The 17,497-nt window shown below is 49.3% G+C and overlaps 2 protein-coding genes across 2 annotated transcripts; one reads left to right on the top strand and one right to left on the bottom strand.

Moving 5' to 3' along the window:
* Nucleotides 1-10,940: 10,940 nt before the first annotated feature.
* LOC123041043 (uncharacterized) lies at nt 10,941-12,265 on the top strand (the record flags this gene model as incomplete). The annotated part of the gene is made up of 2 exons (XM_044463743.1): nt 10,941-11,302; nt 11,599-12,265. Coding segments are annotated over 2 exons (735 nt in total), but the record flags the coding sequence as incomplete, so codon positions are not given.
* A 2,263-nt stretch (nt 12,266-14,528) lies between these two features.
* Nucleotides 14,529-17,497, bottom strand: LOC123044304 (uncharacterized). Its single transcript, XM_044467012.1, has 3 exons — nt 16,300-17,497; nt 15,256-15,402; nt 14,529-15,060 (listed from the first exon to the last, which is right to left on the bottom strand). Exons 1-3 carry the CDS (start codon nt 17,438-17,440, stop codon nt 14,762-14,764), a joined length of 1,587 nt encoding a protein of 528 aa, XP_044322947.1. The 5' UTR covers nt 17,441-17,497; the 3' UTR covers nt 14,529-14,761.

Here is a 17,497-nt window from a genome sequence, read left to right as displayed (position 1 = left end):
TTAGTTGTTATTTATTTATTTAATATATTTATTTTTATTTTATTTTATTATTATTATTATTTTTTTTAATTCCCTTTTTTTTATGAAACGTTATGGGGCGTGGGCCCCTGTGGTCAGTGGCACAGAGGCCATTTCGGGTCGGGCCACGGGTGTGGGTGCGGGCGAGCGGGTGTGGCGCCCGACTGGGCAATCGCCCAAATCGCCGGGGCGAGGAGGACCGGGGCAAGGCCGGGCGGCCACCGGAGGGGAAACGCCGACGGGGGAGCAGCAGGGCGCCACCGGCGACGCGGGCCGGCAGGAGCTGCCCATACGGCGGCGAGCAAAAGGGGGGGTGGCCAGGACGGTGCGTCGGGGCGGACGAAGCGAGGCCGGGGCAAGGTGGTGGGGGTTCAGGGGAGGAGGAGGAGCGAGGGAGGCCGGTGGCCACGGCGAGGGGAACAGCGCCGGCCAGGAATGGGCGCAGGGCGCTGGGCGCCGCCGGGGCGGACCCGAGCGACGGCGGCATCGATGCCGGAGAGCGGGGCCGGGTGGCACGAGGCCAGAGGGCGAGCGGGCGACGGTGGTGGCCGGGGCGCGTGGCCGAGGCGGGGGAGCACGGGGCCAGCGTCGCCGGAGGGAGAGGAGGCCGGGGTGCGGTCACGGGAGGTCGCGGGCGCGGCGGATCCGGTGACGGGAGCAGAGGGGGAGGAGCGGGGCGATGCTCACGGTGGGGGAGGGGCGCGTAGGGTCTAGGCAGCGTGCTCGGGGGCGGTCGGGGACGACCGGCGAGGAGGAGGGCGGGGAGGCGTTCGGCGGCGACGTGTGGTCCGGCGGGGGAGGTTCCTGGCAGCGGGACGGCGTCGAGCGGCGACGGCGGGCCGTCCACGGGCGCTGGGGACGGCGGGTACGAGGCGCACGGCGTGCGGTTGAGGTGGCCGACGCGGTCCAGGCGGCGTGGGGCGCAGGGGAGTGCGGGAGGGGCGGCGTCGGCCTCGGGCCCGATCCCGATTGGATCAGGGGGAGAGGGAGAAAGCGAGTGGGGGGGGCGAGTGGGTGGCTGTCGGTTAGGGTTTGGGGGAGGGAGTGGATAAGGAGGGGGGTGGCGGGGTGGGCCGGCCGGGCCTGGGGGTGTTGGCCCAGTTGGGCCACGGCCCGGGGGGGGGGGGGTTGCTCTTATTTTTGTTTTCTGTTTTCTCTTTTGTATTTTCTTTATTTTCCTCTTTTCTTTTCTGTTTTATTTTTGTTTCCTATTAGTTTAGGTTCTGTAAAAATATATACTTGCATCTAATTTGAACATTTCAATTTAGTCCACCGCCACAAAAGTCTAGACCCCAATTAATTTGGTTTGATATTTTATCAATCTATAAAGGCATTTAAATAATTAGGTTTGCTAATATTTAAATCATTTTAGTGCATTAAAACACATAATAAAAGTGTGGTTCCTTCACAAATATTTAGTAAGGATTATTTGCCACAAACCGAACATTTTGGTTTTAATGTTTCAAAAGTTTTGTTGTTTGCCTTTCTTTCAAATTTGAATTTGGATCGGTTCTGAACTAACGCGAGATTAACGACAGTAACTTTGATGGCTTGGCATCATTAACACGTGATTACTATAGCCTAATTATCCGGGCGTCACAATTCTCCTCCACTACAAGAAATCTCGTCCCGAGATTTAAGAGGGGGACTAAGGGGGAAAGGTCTGGTTACGAAATGCTAACGAATCTTCTCAGTCTTGGTTGCTCTTCTTGAAGAGGTCGATCCATTAGATTGACGTCTTCATTTCTCTGCTTCAGGTCATCATGGTGATGTCGTCCTTTTCTCGGGAACTCCAACGTACTTGCGAATAGGTAAGGGGCAGCTCGGCTACGACAGAATGTTTATGAGGGAAACAATCTGGGGGTTAACCCATGAATGAGCGTAAGATTATCTCTCGAGCTGAACATATCGAATACATCAAGAGTAAGGTACGAAGGTACAATAAGAGGTTCCAAGTGGATAGATAGTTGCTCGAAGTCTGAACCAGAGTGAGAAAGGGGTTCAGAGTAACGAGAGTAAGTATTGCGTCTGATACCAGAATAGATGATCTCATCGGTAGGTGGCTCATGAATTTCATACGAGTCCACGCGTGAGGAATAACTTTGGGAATAGGGGGTGTACAGGAGAGTCAGGTTTCGATCCTGTGGAACTGTGGGTTATGGGCCCACCATGTGGGTTAAAAATAGGAAGGGCGGAGACGTCTTGCGCGATCATGCAAGCAAGGCATGTCAGAGGGTAGCCTGTCGATTAAGTCGGCAACAACGTCGATACCAAGGGCGAGGGACGAAGAGAACCATTTTCCTGCTCGTTGAACGAGGCGGGCCAATAGGCAAAGTTCTCGTCCATCGGTGGTTACCGGAATATCATCAACAATCGTAACAGGGTCTTACTGACCAATTATACATCGAGGTGTTTACATAAGCAGTGAATCTTTACTGCTTAGATTATATAGATCACAAGAATGACAAACACAACAATGGAAAGGAAATTATGAATATCAGATTAAACAGAACAATGGAAAGGAAAATGTGTTAAAACACATAATTCAAGGGTATATCCTTCCCAAGGACAAGCAGAGCAAGATATCCATGACAGGATATAAAGTAGAAAACCACTTAGTTAAGGGGGGGGGGAGAATCTCATGATATTACCCATACAACGGTGTTAGGATAAATGATAAATAAATCTAGCATCGTGCTTCAAATGTTCCTGTTGCAAATCGGAGTACCATTGACATGCTTCGAGATAGCATTGACATGGTCTTCAGGTGAAGATCAAACTTTGGAAACAACAGGATCCATCAGGAACAACTTATAGAATAAGTCTTACAATTTCCTCATTGAAGAATGGATAACCTTGCTGAAAAGGAAACTATAACACTTGGTCCTCCGGTCAGGTGTGCATGACATCACCTTACCGGGTCATATGAGGATCAATGTTATAACTCTTGAAAATATGTTCCAACCATCATATCTGACCGAGATTCAGATCTGATTAGGGTCATGATACCTCAGACCCAGGATGCCTGAGAAGAAAAGGTGTAACCAAATTGTCGAGATGATATGTTAAGATTCTCCAGAATTGAACTATGGATGCAAGTTCAGAAACAAGAGTTCATCAGTAAACCAAGGAGAGGATGAGGGGGTGGCTGATGGTCTCAGCGACAATTCCTCGAGATTTCCAAAAAGATGGATTTCCACAATCATGTGACCAAGGAGATAACATTTGTCATATCAAATGATATCATGATGTATGCCTAAGGAAAACATACGCAATTAACCAGTGGGTGAAAGGTGCACCGGAATTATGGGCTTAGGTAGCAAGATCAATATTAGAATGGTGATTCGATAACCAATGGTCTAAGAATGAATTATCGACCATTAACTTCAAAGCAATAGGGTTGCTAGAAGTTTTGAAGTCATGCATAATAGTTCAATTGTCGGTTCTCCGGTTAGAACAACACGGGGACCAAGGGAGGAACGGATATGGCAAGAAGTATCACCTGTATCAAGAATTCTTAAGAGGTGGTGAAATTCCCACGACATTCTTGACATAAAAAGATGGTAATACTCCAAGGTAAAGGATAACAAATGCTGGATAGCAAGGATCTCAAGGTATGCACAAAACACGAACAAGTGTGTTGGGGGAAGGCAAGAATGTTGTCGATGATAACACAAATCATCGAGGGGCAAGGATGGTATTTCTCATCAGGATTCGATTGATTTCCTATAAGAGCTCAGAATGTTGATGATGATCACGACACAATTGTCGAGAGATTTCATGAAGATGTAATCGATCGGTGATGACATCAGTCAAACGAATGATGAAGCGAAAGGTTATTGGAACCATGGGTATGTCACAAACTCGAAACCAAGCTTGTTGTTCAAGGACAAACGATATGACGAGGAAGATCGATTATAGGATTAGCTCACCGTCGAAATTTATGCTCCGGAAAGGACCCGGTAGCACAATTAAAATTTAGCACGATAATGATATAGCCAATCAGGCTAGGAATGACGTGATCGAGTACAAACTCGTAAGTAATGAAGGTTACCAAGAGTTGTTTAATCGCGGTGCGGACTCGAGTCAGTTATCGGTGTCTTTGAGTGTTTAATAACTAAGAGTCCATGAAAAAATTGGAATCAGTGAGAATGTAGCACTTCATGAAGAACTCATAAGAATTTATGCAGTTCCATGATAATCTCGAGATACCGGGGGGTAATACTCGACGACAGATCAAAGTAGAGTTTGGACTAGGGTATTGCTCTAAAGAAGATAAGTGCTTAAACATGCACGAGAAATGGTATTTAAAGGAGATCATGGTCGGAACCACGATTGCAAAAGGCCAGATCCCAGATATAAGATGTACTTATACCAAGGGAATAATTAATTTAAGAGAAGCTTTAATGATAAGATCTACATCGTGTCCATGGGCATGAACACAAGTTCAAGGTCGACTCCCACTTCTCCAATGCATAACCTTTCATTCACTTCTCACGTTCGATGAAGTTGCAGTGTTGAAATTTTATCTGGTGAAGCACTAGAAGAGTATGACTCGTGAAAACTTTCAGGTTCACACGGTTTAGAGAAAGCATATGTTCAACCCATAGGGGCTTCTTAGAAACATATACCACAAGTTTCAAGAGTAAATAACACAAGCCCGAAAGCAGAGCATGGTTGGCCAAGCAGAGGATACAACTTAACAAAGGCATTATGTATCAGGGGAAGAACTCACAAGGTGATCAAATGTGAAGGACACTGTCAGATAACAATCCAACAAAGGACTTGATGGTCCACAAAGGATCTGATACGAGTATCGGTACTCAACTAGAGGAAGAAGAATGCAAGGAGATCAGATTATAGAAACAACTGACTAACTCAATTGTCAAATGCAACAGAATTATGATTTCCAAATCAAGGGAGCAGAAGCAATGCTCTGATTAGGGATGGATAAGTTGAATAGCCTTAGGGTACAACCAACGACAATTGGACTGGTCGAGAACCAACTCCAGTTAAAAGAATGGAAGCTCAGCCGGAAAGGTAATTTATAAGGATCAATGATGATTGCGTGTATTCGCAAACATATTGAGTCAACAGACTCAAAATGATAATGACAATGAATGTCATTAAGACTACGAGACTTATGGATTAACCATAATGCAAGCAAGCAAGAATTTCAAGAGCCAAAGGCTCCAGAGGGTTTTCGGAAGATCGAATATTATTTTGAAGACTTTTGTGAAACACAAGAACAACTGGGGATGAGCGGATACTCGGCAAGCGCGAGTAATTATCCGTAGGGGTATTCATGCAGCAAGGAACTGCAGGGCAGTAAGCGTAAAGAATTCTCGGAATATCGAAGAGTATTTCAGGACATCTTGTAATAACAAGAGCAACTGGGGATGACAATATGAACGATAGGTGTAAGTAGTTATCCAGAGGGATTTATCGATGGAAGTGAATTGCAAAAGCAATGGCACATAGTCTCGAGAGCACATCGTAGAGTATCTTCGGAATCTTCTGGTGCAGCAGGCGGTCATTGGTAACAAGTGGCTCTCCGGGAGAAAGTACTTGCGAGAACCTAAAGTTAGTTTTGTTTTTAGCGAAATCATTTAACCCGAATAGAAGAGAGCTCAGAGTCCCAGAGTAAAGGTCGAGGAGTAAAAGATCCTAGTACCACCCAATGGCGACGTGGGCCCGTAAGGCACACAGCCAAGTTAGTAAAAGTTTTGCAATGTCTAGACTCAACTTCGGCCAAGAAGTGTGAAAGGGGGATTCCTACAGGCAGTTGGCTCTGATACCAACTTGTGACGCCCCCGATTTAATCATACACTAATCATGCACGCAAATGTGTACGATCAAGATCAGGGACTCACGGGAAGATATCACAACACAACTCTAAAACATAAATAAGTCATACAAGCATCATAATACAAGCCAGGGGCCTCGAGGGCTTGAATACAAGTGCTCGATCATAGACGAGTCAGCGGAAGCAACAATATCTGAGTACAGACATAAGTTAAACAAGTTTGCCTTAAGAAGGCTAGCACAAACTGGGATACAGATCGAAGGAGGCGCAGGCCTCCTGCCTGGGATCCTCCTAAACTACTCCAGGTCGTCGTCAGCGGGCTGCACGTAGTAGTAGGCACCTCCGGTGTAGTAGGGGTCGTCGTCGACGGTGGCGTCTGGCTCCAGGGCTCCAGCATCTGGTTGCAACAACCAGGTAGAAGGGAAAGGGGAAAAGAGGGAGAAAAGCAACCGTGAGTACTCATCCAAAGTACTCGCAAGCAAGGAGCTAAACTACATATGCATGGGTATATGTGTAAAGGGGCCATATCGGTGGACTGAACTGCAGAATGCCAGAATAAGAGGGGGATAGCTAATCCTGTCGAAGACTACGCTTCTGGCAGCCTCCGTCTTGCAGCATGTAGAAGAGAGTAGATTGAAGTCCTCCAAGTAGCATCTCCAAGTGGCATCTCCAGTAGCATCGCAGTAGCATAATCCTACCCGGCGATCCTCTCCTCGTCGCCCTGTAGAAAAGCGATCACCGGGTTGTCTGTGGAACTTGGAAGGGTGTGTTTTATTAAGTATCCGGTTCTAGTTGTCATAAGGTCAAGGTACAACTCCAAGTCGTCCTGTTACCGAAGATCACGGCTATTCGAATAGATTAACTTCCCTGCAGGGGTGCACCAACTTACCCAACACGCTTGATCCCATTTGGCCGGACACACTTTCCTGGGTCATGCCCGGCCGCGGAAGATCAACACGTCGCAGCCCCACCTAGGCACAACAGAGAGGCCAGCACGCCGGTCTAAACCTAAGCACGCAGGGGTCTGGGCCCATCGCCCTGAGCACACCTGCACGTTGCGTGGGCGGCCGGAAGCAGACCTAGCCTAGTGGCGTTCCAGTCCAATCCGGCGCGCGCCGCTCCGTCGTTGACGTCTGAAGTGCTTCGGCTGATACCACGACGTCGGGATACCCATAACTACTCCCGCGTAGATGGTTAGTGCGTATAAGCTCGTAGCCAACTCAGATCAAATACCAAGATCTCGTTAAGCGTGTTAAGTATCCGCGAACGCCGAACAGGGCCAGGCCCACCTGTCTCCTAGGTGGTCTCAACCTGCCCTGCCGCTCCGCCACAAAGTAACAGTCGGGGGCTGTCGGGAACCCAGGCCCACCTCTATCGGGATGGAGCCACCTGCCCCTTCAGCCCCCTCGTCAGAATCACTTGCGGGTACTCAATGAGCTGACCCGACTTTAGTCACCATCTGTATAGTATGTATGTATGTATAGTATATACCCGTGATCACCTCCCGAGTGATCACGGCCCAATAGTATAGCAAGGCAGACTGACAAGAATGTAGGGCCAATGATGATAAACTAGCATCCTATACTAAGCATTTAGGATTGCAGGTAAGGTATCAACAGGTGTAGCAACAATGTCAGGCTATGCATCAGAATAGGATCAACGGAAAGCAGTAACATGCTACACTACTCTAATGCAAGCAGTATAGAGTAGAATAGGCGATATCTGGTGATCAAGGGGGGGGGGGCTTGCCTGGTTGCTCTGGCAAGAAGGAGGGGTCGTCAACTCCGTAGTCGAACTGGGCAGCAGCAGCGTCGGTCTCGTAGTCTACCGGAGAGAAGAGGGGGGAGAAACAATGAATACAATGCAAACAAATGCATAACGATGCATGACATGACAAGTAACGATGCTAGGTGTGCCCAATCGCGGTAGTAGGTGATACCGACGAAGGGGGGGAAACATCCGGGAAAGTATTCCCGGTGTTTCGCGTTTTCGGACAGATGAACCGGAGGGGAAAAGTTGCGAGTTCGATAGGTTAGGGGTGTGTGGCGGACGAACGGACTGCGTATCCGGAATCGTCTCGTCGTTCTGAGCAACTTTCATGTAGAAAGTATTTTCATCCGAGTTACGGATTAAAAGATATGATTTTCTAAAGATTATCTTAATTTCTGGAATTTAATTAATTAATTATTTAATTCGAAAATGAATGTATGACGTTAGCATGACATCAGAGTGATGTCAGCAGGTCAACGTTGACCATTGACCTGGTCAACCTGACGTGTGGGTCCAGTGGGACCCACCTGTCATACTCTGTTTAGTTTAATTACAGATTAGTTAATTTAATTAGTGATTAGGTTAATCTAATCAGGATTAATTAACTTAATTAATTAATTAATTAATTAATTAATTAATTAATTAATATTTTAATTATTTTAGTTGTTATTTATTTATTTAATATATTTATTTTTATTTTATTTTATTTTTTATTATTATTTTTTTTAATTCCCTTTTTTTTATGAAACGTTATGGGGCGTGGGCCCCTGTGGTCAGTGGCACAGAGGCCATTTCGGGTCGGGCCACGGGTGTGGGTGCGGGCGAGCGGGTGTGGCGCCCGACTGGGCAATCGCCCAAATCGCCGGGGCGAGGAGGACCGGGGCAAGGCCGGGCGGCCACCGGAGGGGAAACGCCGACGGGGGAGCAGCAGGGCGCCACCGGCGACGCGGGCCGGCAGGAGCTGCCCATACGGCGGCGAGCAAAAGGGGGGGGTGGCCAGGACGGTGCGTCGGGGCGGACGAAGCGAGGCCGGGGCGAGGTGGTGAGGGTTCAGGGGAGGAGGAGGAGCGAGGGAGGCCGGTGGCCACGGCGAGGGGAACGGCGCCGGCCAGGAATGGGCGCAGGGCGTTGGGCGCCGCCGGGGCGGACCCGAGCGACGGCGGCATCGATGCCGGAGAGCGGGGCCGGGTGGCACGAGGCCAGAGGGCGAGCGGGCGACGGTGGTGGCCGGGGCGCGTGGCCGAGGCGGGGGAGCACGGGGCCAGCGTCGCCGGAGGGAGAGGAGGCCGGGGTGCGGTCACGGGAGGTCGCGGGCGCGGCGGATCCGGCGACGGGAGCAGAGGGGGAGGAGCGGGGCGATGCTCACGGTGGGGGGGAGGCGCGTAGGGTCTAGGCAGCGTGCTCGGGGGCGGTCGGGGACGACCGGCGAGGAGGAGGGCGGGGAGGCGTTCAGCGGCGACGTGTGGTCCGGCGGGGGAGGTTCCTGGCGGCGGGACGGCGTCGAGCGGCGACGGCGGGCCGTCCACGGGCGCTGGGGACGGCGGGTACGAGGCGCACGGCGTGCGGTTGAGGTGGCCGACGCGGTCCAGGCGGCGTGGAGCGCAGGGGAGTGCGGGAGGGGCGGCGTCGGCGTCGGGCCCGATCCCGATTGGATCGGGGGGAGAGGGAGAAAGCGAGTGGGGGGGGCGAGTGGGTGGCTGTCGGTTAGGGTTTGGGGGAGGGAGTGGATAAGGAGGGGGGTGGCGGGGTGGGCCGGCCGGGCCTGGGGGTGTTGGCCCAGTTGGGCCACGGCCCGGGGGGGTTTGCTCTTATTTTTGTTTTCTGTTTTCTCTTTTGTATTTTCTTTATTTTCCTCTTTTCTTTTCTGTTTTATTTTTGTTTCCTATTATTTTAGGTTCTGTAAAAATATATACTTGCATCTAATTTGAACATTTCGATTTAGTCCACCGCCACAAAAGTCTAGACCCCAATTAATTTGGTTTGATATTTTATCAATCTATAAAGGCATTTAAATAATCAGGTTTGCTAATATTTAAATCATTTTAGTGCATTAAAACACATAATAAAAGTGTGGTTCCTTCACAAATATTTAGTAAGGATTATTTGCCACAAACCGAACATTTTGGTTTTAATGTTTCAAAAGTTTTGTTGTTTGCCTTTTTTTCAAATTTGAATTTGGATCGGTTCTGAACTAACGCGAGATTAACGACAGTAACTTTGATGGCTTGGCATTATTAACACGTGATTACTATAGCCTAATTATCCGGGCGTCACACATATGCATGGGTTGTTGGGGAATGTTGCATAAAATAAAAAAATTCCTACATTCACCAAGATCAATCTATGAGTTCATCTAGCAACAAGAGAGAGAGATGCATCTACATATCCTTGTAGATCGCGTGCGGAAGCATTCAAGAGAACGGGGTTGAGGGAGTCGTTCTCGTCGTGATCCAAATCACCGGAGATCCTAGCGCCGAACGGACGGCACCTCCGCGTTCAACACACGTACGATCAGCGTGACGTCTCCTCCTTCTTGATCCAGCAAGAGGGGAAGGAGAGGTTGATGAAGATTCAGCAGCACGACGGCGTGGTGGTGGATGCAGCAGGGTTCCGGCAGGGCTTCGCCAAGCAACTACGGGAGGAGGAGGTGTAGCAGGGAGGGGAGGGAGGCGCCATGGTGTTGGGTGCGGCTGCCCTCCCACCCCCCCTCTTTATATAGGGACCCCAAGGGGGGGCGCCGGCCCTAGAGATGGGATCTCTAGGGGGGCGGCGGCGGTCAAGGGAGGGTGGAGTGCCCCCTAAGGCAAGTGGAGGCGCCCCCTCCCCTAGGGTTCCCAACCCTAGGCGCAGAGGGGGGCCCGGGGGGGCGCACCAGCCCACTAGGGGCTGGTTCCCCTCCCACTTCAGCCCATGGGGCCCTTCGGGATAGGTGGCCCCACCCGGTGGACCCCCGGGACCCTTCCGGTGGTCCCGGTACAATACTGGTGGACCCCGAAACTTTCCCGATGGCCGAAACTCGACTTTCCATATATAATTCTTTACCTCCGGACCATTCCGGAACTCCCCGTGACGTCCGGGATCTCATCCGGGACTCTGAACAACTTTCGGTTTGCTGCATACTCATATTCATACAACCCTAGCATCACCTAACCTTAAGTGTGTAGACCCTACGGGTTCGGGAGACATGCAGACATGACTGAGACGGCTCTCCGGTCAATAACCAACAGCGGTATCTGGATACCCATGTTGGCTCCCACATACTCCTCGATGATCTCGTCGGATGAACCACGATGTCGAGGATTTAAGCAACCCCGTATACAATTCCCTTTGTCAATCGGTACGTTACTTGCCTGAGATTCGATCGTCGGTATCCCAATACCTCGTTCAATCTCGTTACCGGCAAGTTAAGAAAGGGTCCTGCGCTTCGGCGGGATGCGCGGCGGACCTGAACGCGATGTGCCCCGCCGAGCTCCGGTCCGGCGGCGGCGCGGCCTGCCGGAGCGCGTGCGACGCGTTCGGGCGGCCCGAGTACTGCTGCAGCGGCGCGTACGCCAACCCCGGGACGTGCCGGCCGACGTCCTACTCGCAGGTGTTCAAGATGGCCTGCCCGCGCTCCTACAGCTACGCCTTCGACGACCCCACCTCCACCTTCACCTGCGCCGGCGGCCCCGACTACACCGTCACCTTCTGCCCCGGCGCCACCCCGAGGTCAGCCTCACTCTCAGTCCCAGCTCTCCTCCATTTGACCTTCCAAGTCCGGATCTGGTTGGTTCTTGCCTTGCCAAGGGGGGTTGATCCGTTTAAGAGATTACAGACTTTCCGTGTGATTAAAATGGAAGAGATCTGCAGATCTGAATCTAGGCAAGATATTTTAGCTTAGCAGCAGAACAGGGTGGGCATAAAAGACGAGCTTTCTTTGCCGTTATGTGCGTTTGGTTTACTGTTTCCGCCATTCTCGTGACCTCACCACGTGCCCTTGTTCTGTCCTTTTGTCACACGAGCAGCCAGAAGTCGACCACGGTGCCGGCGGCCACAACGCCGACGCAGACGACGCCCACGCCGACGACGGTGCCTCGGACGGAGACGCCGACAACGACGGTGCCCGGGACGGATATGCCGGGGATGATGCCGGGGATGACGTTCACGGACGCCAACCCGGACAGCATGCCGATGCCGATGGGCGGCGAGGCCGGCACTGGTGGCGGTGGCAGCATCCAGGGGCAGGGCGTGATCCTCGGGGGCGCCAGCAGCGACGCCTGGCTCGCCAACATGGCCACCGGCGACGTGAGTGGCGCGGCAGCGACACCACACCCGGTAGCCTCGGCGCGGCTAGTCGCCGTGCCATTGGCGTTGCTCGTGCTCCATCTGCTGCGGTAGATGGAGGTCGCCGGAGCACTGATTGATCGGTGCAATGTGTACGGGTGAAAAGAAAGAGAGATTGGTTGTAGGATTAGATTTGGAGAAACCATTGTAACATTCCGTGTTGATGGGATTTTGTTGTATGTAGGAGATTGTTGGTTAAACTGATGTTTTAGCTCAGTTCAGCTCCGGTATAATCATTGTAACTCGACCGGCATCGCTAACCGAGACAACGCAGGGACACTTAGGCGGTGTTTGTTTCAGTTTCAGGACCAGGTACAGCTTTTTTAGAACAAACAGCTATTCGAATCAGCTTTGAAAAATCAGCCAAAATCTGATTCCAGCATTTTCCCAGTGTATATTTGGGTAAAAGCACATTCCGATGTACGTACTTACTTCAGTGCCAAAAAGCACAATGAAAGCAGATTCAAGTGCCGGATTATGGCTGATTCAGACATGGTACGGTAAAGGAACGGGTTGGAACCGAAAACTGTCATATACTCCCTTCGTCCTAAAATTCTTGTGTTAGATTTGACCAGATACGTATGTATCTAATACTAAAACGTGACTTGATACATCCGTATTTAGACAAATCTAAAACGTGGATTCCGGGCACTATTTCTATGTCACCGGTCCGCAGAATTGGTACTGCTCAGGTGAATGTTGTGACGGACCTCATTGACTCCAACAACTGGTCGTGGCAGGCGGATGTGGTGCGCGAGAACTTCATACCCCCAGATGCTGATGCTATTCTCAACATTCCATTGAGGCAGGGAGGGGGTGATGATTCGTTGGCATGGGCTTTCGAATGATCGGGTTGCTACACTGTAAAATCAACGTATCGTGCTCTAATAACTCGCAACGAGCAGATTGCTCCAGAGGAAGGGACGACTACCGAATCTTCAATGACAGATAGATGTGGTCTCGTTTGTGGAAGCTCAAAGTCATTCCCAGAGTGAGAGTCTTCTTGTGGCGGGTTTTGCAAGGCATTCTCCCCGTTGAAGCCACTCTGAAATACCGCCATATTGCGACGGTAAGCACTTGCAAAATATGTCTTCACTCTAACGAAGACATGATGCACGCCCTACTGGAGTGCCCTCATGCCAGACAGTTTTGGGATGCAACACCGAAGTGGCTAAATGTTAAAAGGCCAACCCTGCACCTGCTAACCTGGTCAAGGGACATCCTATGTGATGATAAGTTTTCAGAGTCTGAACGAGCGACTCTAGTGACTGTTATGTGGACGATTTGAACCTCTCGATACAATATCACCCACGACAAAGCTGCATTCAATCCTATTCAATCCATGAGAAGGGTGCGGGAAACCCTAGCAGTTCTGGAGCTGCCTCGTGAGCATGCTCGTACTTTACCTGGCCATGGCTGGCGTCCACCAAAGTTGGGCTGGATCAAAATAAATACTGATGGAAGTATTGCAATGGATGCAAGGAGGGGAGGGACAGGAGGAGTTGCTCGATCTCGGTCATCCTTCCTTGCGGCATGGTGCAAACCCTACCCTGGGGTCACGGATCCGCTGATAGCTGAAGCTCTCTTGCCATTCGCGACGGAGTCATCTTCGCCCGTCTGAGAGGCTATGCAGAAGTGGTTCTTGAGTCCGACAATTTGGAGATTGTGAATCTCTAGAATTCGCGCCAAACATCCCGTGCGGTGGTGGCGCCTATCTTAGATGAAATTGGGGAGCATGTTCCTTCTTTTAAGTCTTTCGTAGTTCAGCATGTTGGTAGGGCAGCCAACGTCTCCGCTCATCTTTGTGCAAAGCAAGCGAGCACATTAGATGTTACAAAAGTGTTGGCTGGAATCTACTCCAAGTTTTCTTGTAACCAGCCTCCTAGCAGATTCTGCTGGAGCTGTTGATGTTGAATAAAGAGCTCCCGAATTTACTTGCAAAAAAAAAGAGTACCACATACTACAATATAGGAGGAATATATAGATGATTTAAACTAAAATTATACAGAAACAACGAGAAAATCTCAATACTTGTACACTTTAAGCACACATAAAACACTAGAAAATACTGAAATAAGCCAAATAAATCACTAATAAGCATAAGCAAAGATGACATTCACGTATTGCTAGTTAATACTTAAAACTTTACACATAAATTGAATATCATTATTTAAATATGTCGGATTATCCTTTTAAAAATAGACTCGGAACAATAGTAGTATCATATCCTATACCGTATCCTATCAGTCGGACTTGGATTCGGTTCAGATGGCAAATATCTCTTACCGTAGCTTATAAAAACGGATTCGAAAGTGGATTCAATCGAAAATTATCCTAACCAATTTCACTCTTTTTTAAGACCGAAGACTCAAAAAGAGCTCAGCTTTGAATTAACAAAGCCATTAACCAGCTAGGAATTACAAGATCACACACACAGACACACACACACACACACACACACACACACACACACACACACACACACACACACACACACACACACACACACACACGCACGCGCACGCACACGCGCACGCACACGCACACGCAACAATCAAGTGACCGAGACACACAATAACCAATATCTTCATAACCCGCAAGAAGATCAAAATAAAAACAATATGATGAAATACCTACTTGTACTTAGTTACGAACAAAGCTGTTTCTTACATCAAAGTTGAGGAAATTACCAAAATGGTGCATAACCAACTCAACATCGCTAGACCAAAGTTCATAAGCAACCAGAACTCAGAACACAGAACAGTTCATGAGGCAGCACTTAACTAACCCTTACAAAGGCACGAGTCATCAGGCCATGGATAAGTAGTTAACATGTGCATCTACTTACGGAAGTTCTTCCTCGGCGTCCAGATTTACGCCCCCTAGTTCACCGCCTGTAGGAACAGGCAAGCGGGTACCTAGCTGCTGCGTTAACTTCATGGCATTGCGGAAGTGTGGGCAGTCTGCTTTACTTTCAGGAATCCCGTTGCTGCGGAACCATTTTGCCCAAGCTTTGGTAAGCTTTGATCTTGTCTCCATCTCTTTCTTGAATATCACGTCGATTCGGGTTTGTGTCAGTACCCGGCTTGGCACAAGACCTGTATCGATTCCTTGAACTCTGCTGTTTGACTTGTCTAACATATCTGTGGAGCGAGAAGAATAAAGGATTAAACCACATGCTACGGTTGCTGCAATGTCCCCAATCCCAGATGATCATTCTACATTTCGGATATTGCTAATGGAAAACCACAAATCCGCTATTAATTGATATACCCAAGTCCCAAGTGGCCAATGTCTAACTGGCTATAGAAACATAAATCAGGATGCATGTATTTTACCTCCTGGTATGGTTCGGGTCGAAGCAGCTGCGGCATTGTCTCCTGCCGCTCCTGCCCCCCTTGAAGCAGGAACCATGATGCTTTCATCCTTCGCCAGAGATCTGGAGATGCCACCAACTCTTCTTTCGCATACTGACAAGTCACTCACTAGCAGGGAGAACTGATGTCAGATTGAGAAAATGGAAAAAGAAGTGATGAGAAGGGATACTAAGAAGATGCAAGAGAGTGCACTCAGACCTCCGTGTCTTGAGTCTGAGTGTTAATAGGTGATAAGCTTTGTGCATATACTATGATACAAAAACAGAAAATGATGGAAGGCAACTGAGAAACAGAAAATGTCAATAAAAACTAAATGAGCCTCTTTGAATAATGACAGTAAACACACCAGATTGAACAATTGAAAAGGTCAGCATCAGAAATTAGTATCTAAGATCTGAATGCTGAAAGGCTTACACTTAGACTTGCAGCGCGCAGGTCTCCTCAACAGAAGATAAAGAGAGCTAATTATTACATATAAGTTTATTCATATTACGGATGTGTGATTAATAGAAAGATTCCTAGAGATGAACATTATATCATCGGAAAAAAATTGAATGAATAATATTACTAGCTTTGTGCTTCGAAATGGGCCAAACAACCACTAAATTGCTTACCTATAATATCACACTATCGGAGTTTAAACTTAATTTTAGTTTGTATCTCACAAATTTCCAACTGCCATATGCAGCCCATCCTCAAAAGATATGTAATATTGGTACATACGAACATAACCATCGTATAATGTATGTATAGAAAGAAAGCAATAAGCTTTTAATTTTTACGATTTTGCCAGATTCTGTAATGGATTTATACACAATGTTATAGAATAAATTAGTTAAAACTGCTTCCTCTCTCTGAAGATGAGAATATTGAAGTGCCACAACAGAGTACAGTTAATCAGTTACAAACACTTTGCGACAATGAAGGTATTCCAGCAACCAAGTGCAAAAAATAATTTGGCTATTTCCATGTTTCTGTTTTCTGGAAATGTGAAGAGCGAAATACCTGCAGTATAGAAACTTTTGTACGGATAATAGGCGGTGGTCGTGAAATTATCTTTGCCAAGATTTCTGAACTGCATTGTATCAAGCTGAATGATGCAGACACCAATATCTGTCCTTACATAAATCGCACGATCATCTTCATCATACCCCAACATGAGATTATCCATTCCTCCCATAGGCCCTAGACCAAGGATCGTGTTCATTTGAAAGGTCTTCTGCAGCACCCATCCAGCAACACCATCACAATCGACTTCCCTCTCCCACATTTCGATTTTTTGGTATTCCAAGGCAGCAAGGCCAAAACTGCCATCATCTGTCGACATGATCTTAAAGCTGCTCCAGCAGCTATAATCCCCGAAATCCGGCATCTCGATGTTAACTAGGCTATGCTTATCTAAATCAAACTTGAGTATGCCATCCTCATTGCCATCAAACACCCAATAAACAGAATCCCCTACAAGGGTGCTGGGACGGCTCAGCTCACGCATATACCGAATTGCTGCTGTTGAGATGAGCTCGCCCCATGTTCCGGTCTCCGATGAGTAGACAGAGGCAAATGCTCGTTTATTGTCATCGTGGATACCTATCAAGACCACCTGAAATGGGCTGGTGTGGCAATCGCCGTGCACGTGGCCTTCGTCGCCGGCAACGCAAATCACGGCGGCGTTGAAGACGCCAATATCCTTCTCGTCAAACACTGGTGGAACGACCACATGACGGCGGCCTCCGGTGGCGGGGTCAAACAGCATGACCTCACGTAGCTGGTGGTCGAAGAAGACGACGCGTCCATGGCGGCAGTCGAACAAGTCCATGTACATGCTGAGGATGTCTGGAGGGAAGAAGCGCTCGTGCGGGATGTGGTCTGGAGGGTCGAGATCGGACCTGAAGTAGGGGTGCCCGGTGTGACCCATGACGAGGCCGAGGAGGGGAGGTTTCCGGTGGTGGTCGCGGAAGCCGCGGAGGAATTGGGGGTCGCGGACGACGCCGCGCCATTGCTTGCAGACGACGGAGACGCGGGGAATGGTGGAGGGCTGAGGCGGGAGGAGCAGGAAAATCTTCCGGAGGAGGTCTTCGTCTTCCAGCGCCGCCGGTGGCGAGGCGGGGCGAGCGCGGCGGCGGCTGCGGCTGCGGCGGCGGGCCATGTTGTCGTCGACTGGATGTGGTGTGGGGGTGTGGAGTAGTAGACCGTCGACTGTGCG

Source organism: Triticum aestivum, chromosome 2B, assembly GCF_018294505.1.
Source record: "Triticum aestivum cultivar Chinese Spring chromosome 2B, IWGSC CS RefSeq v2.1, whole genome shotgun sequence".
Lineage (NCBI taxonomy): Eukaryota > Viridiplantae > Streptophyta > Magnoliopsida > Poales > Poaceae > Triticum > Triticum aestivum.
This window is presented reverse-complemented; position numbering and strand designations above follow the sequence as displayed.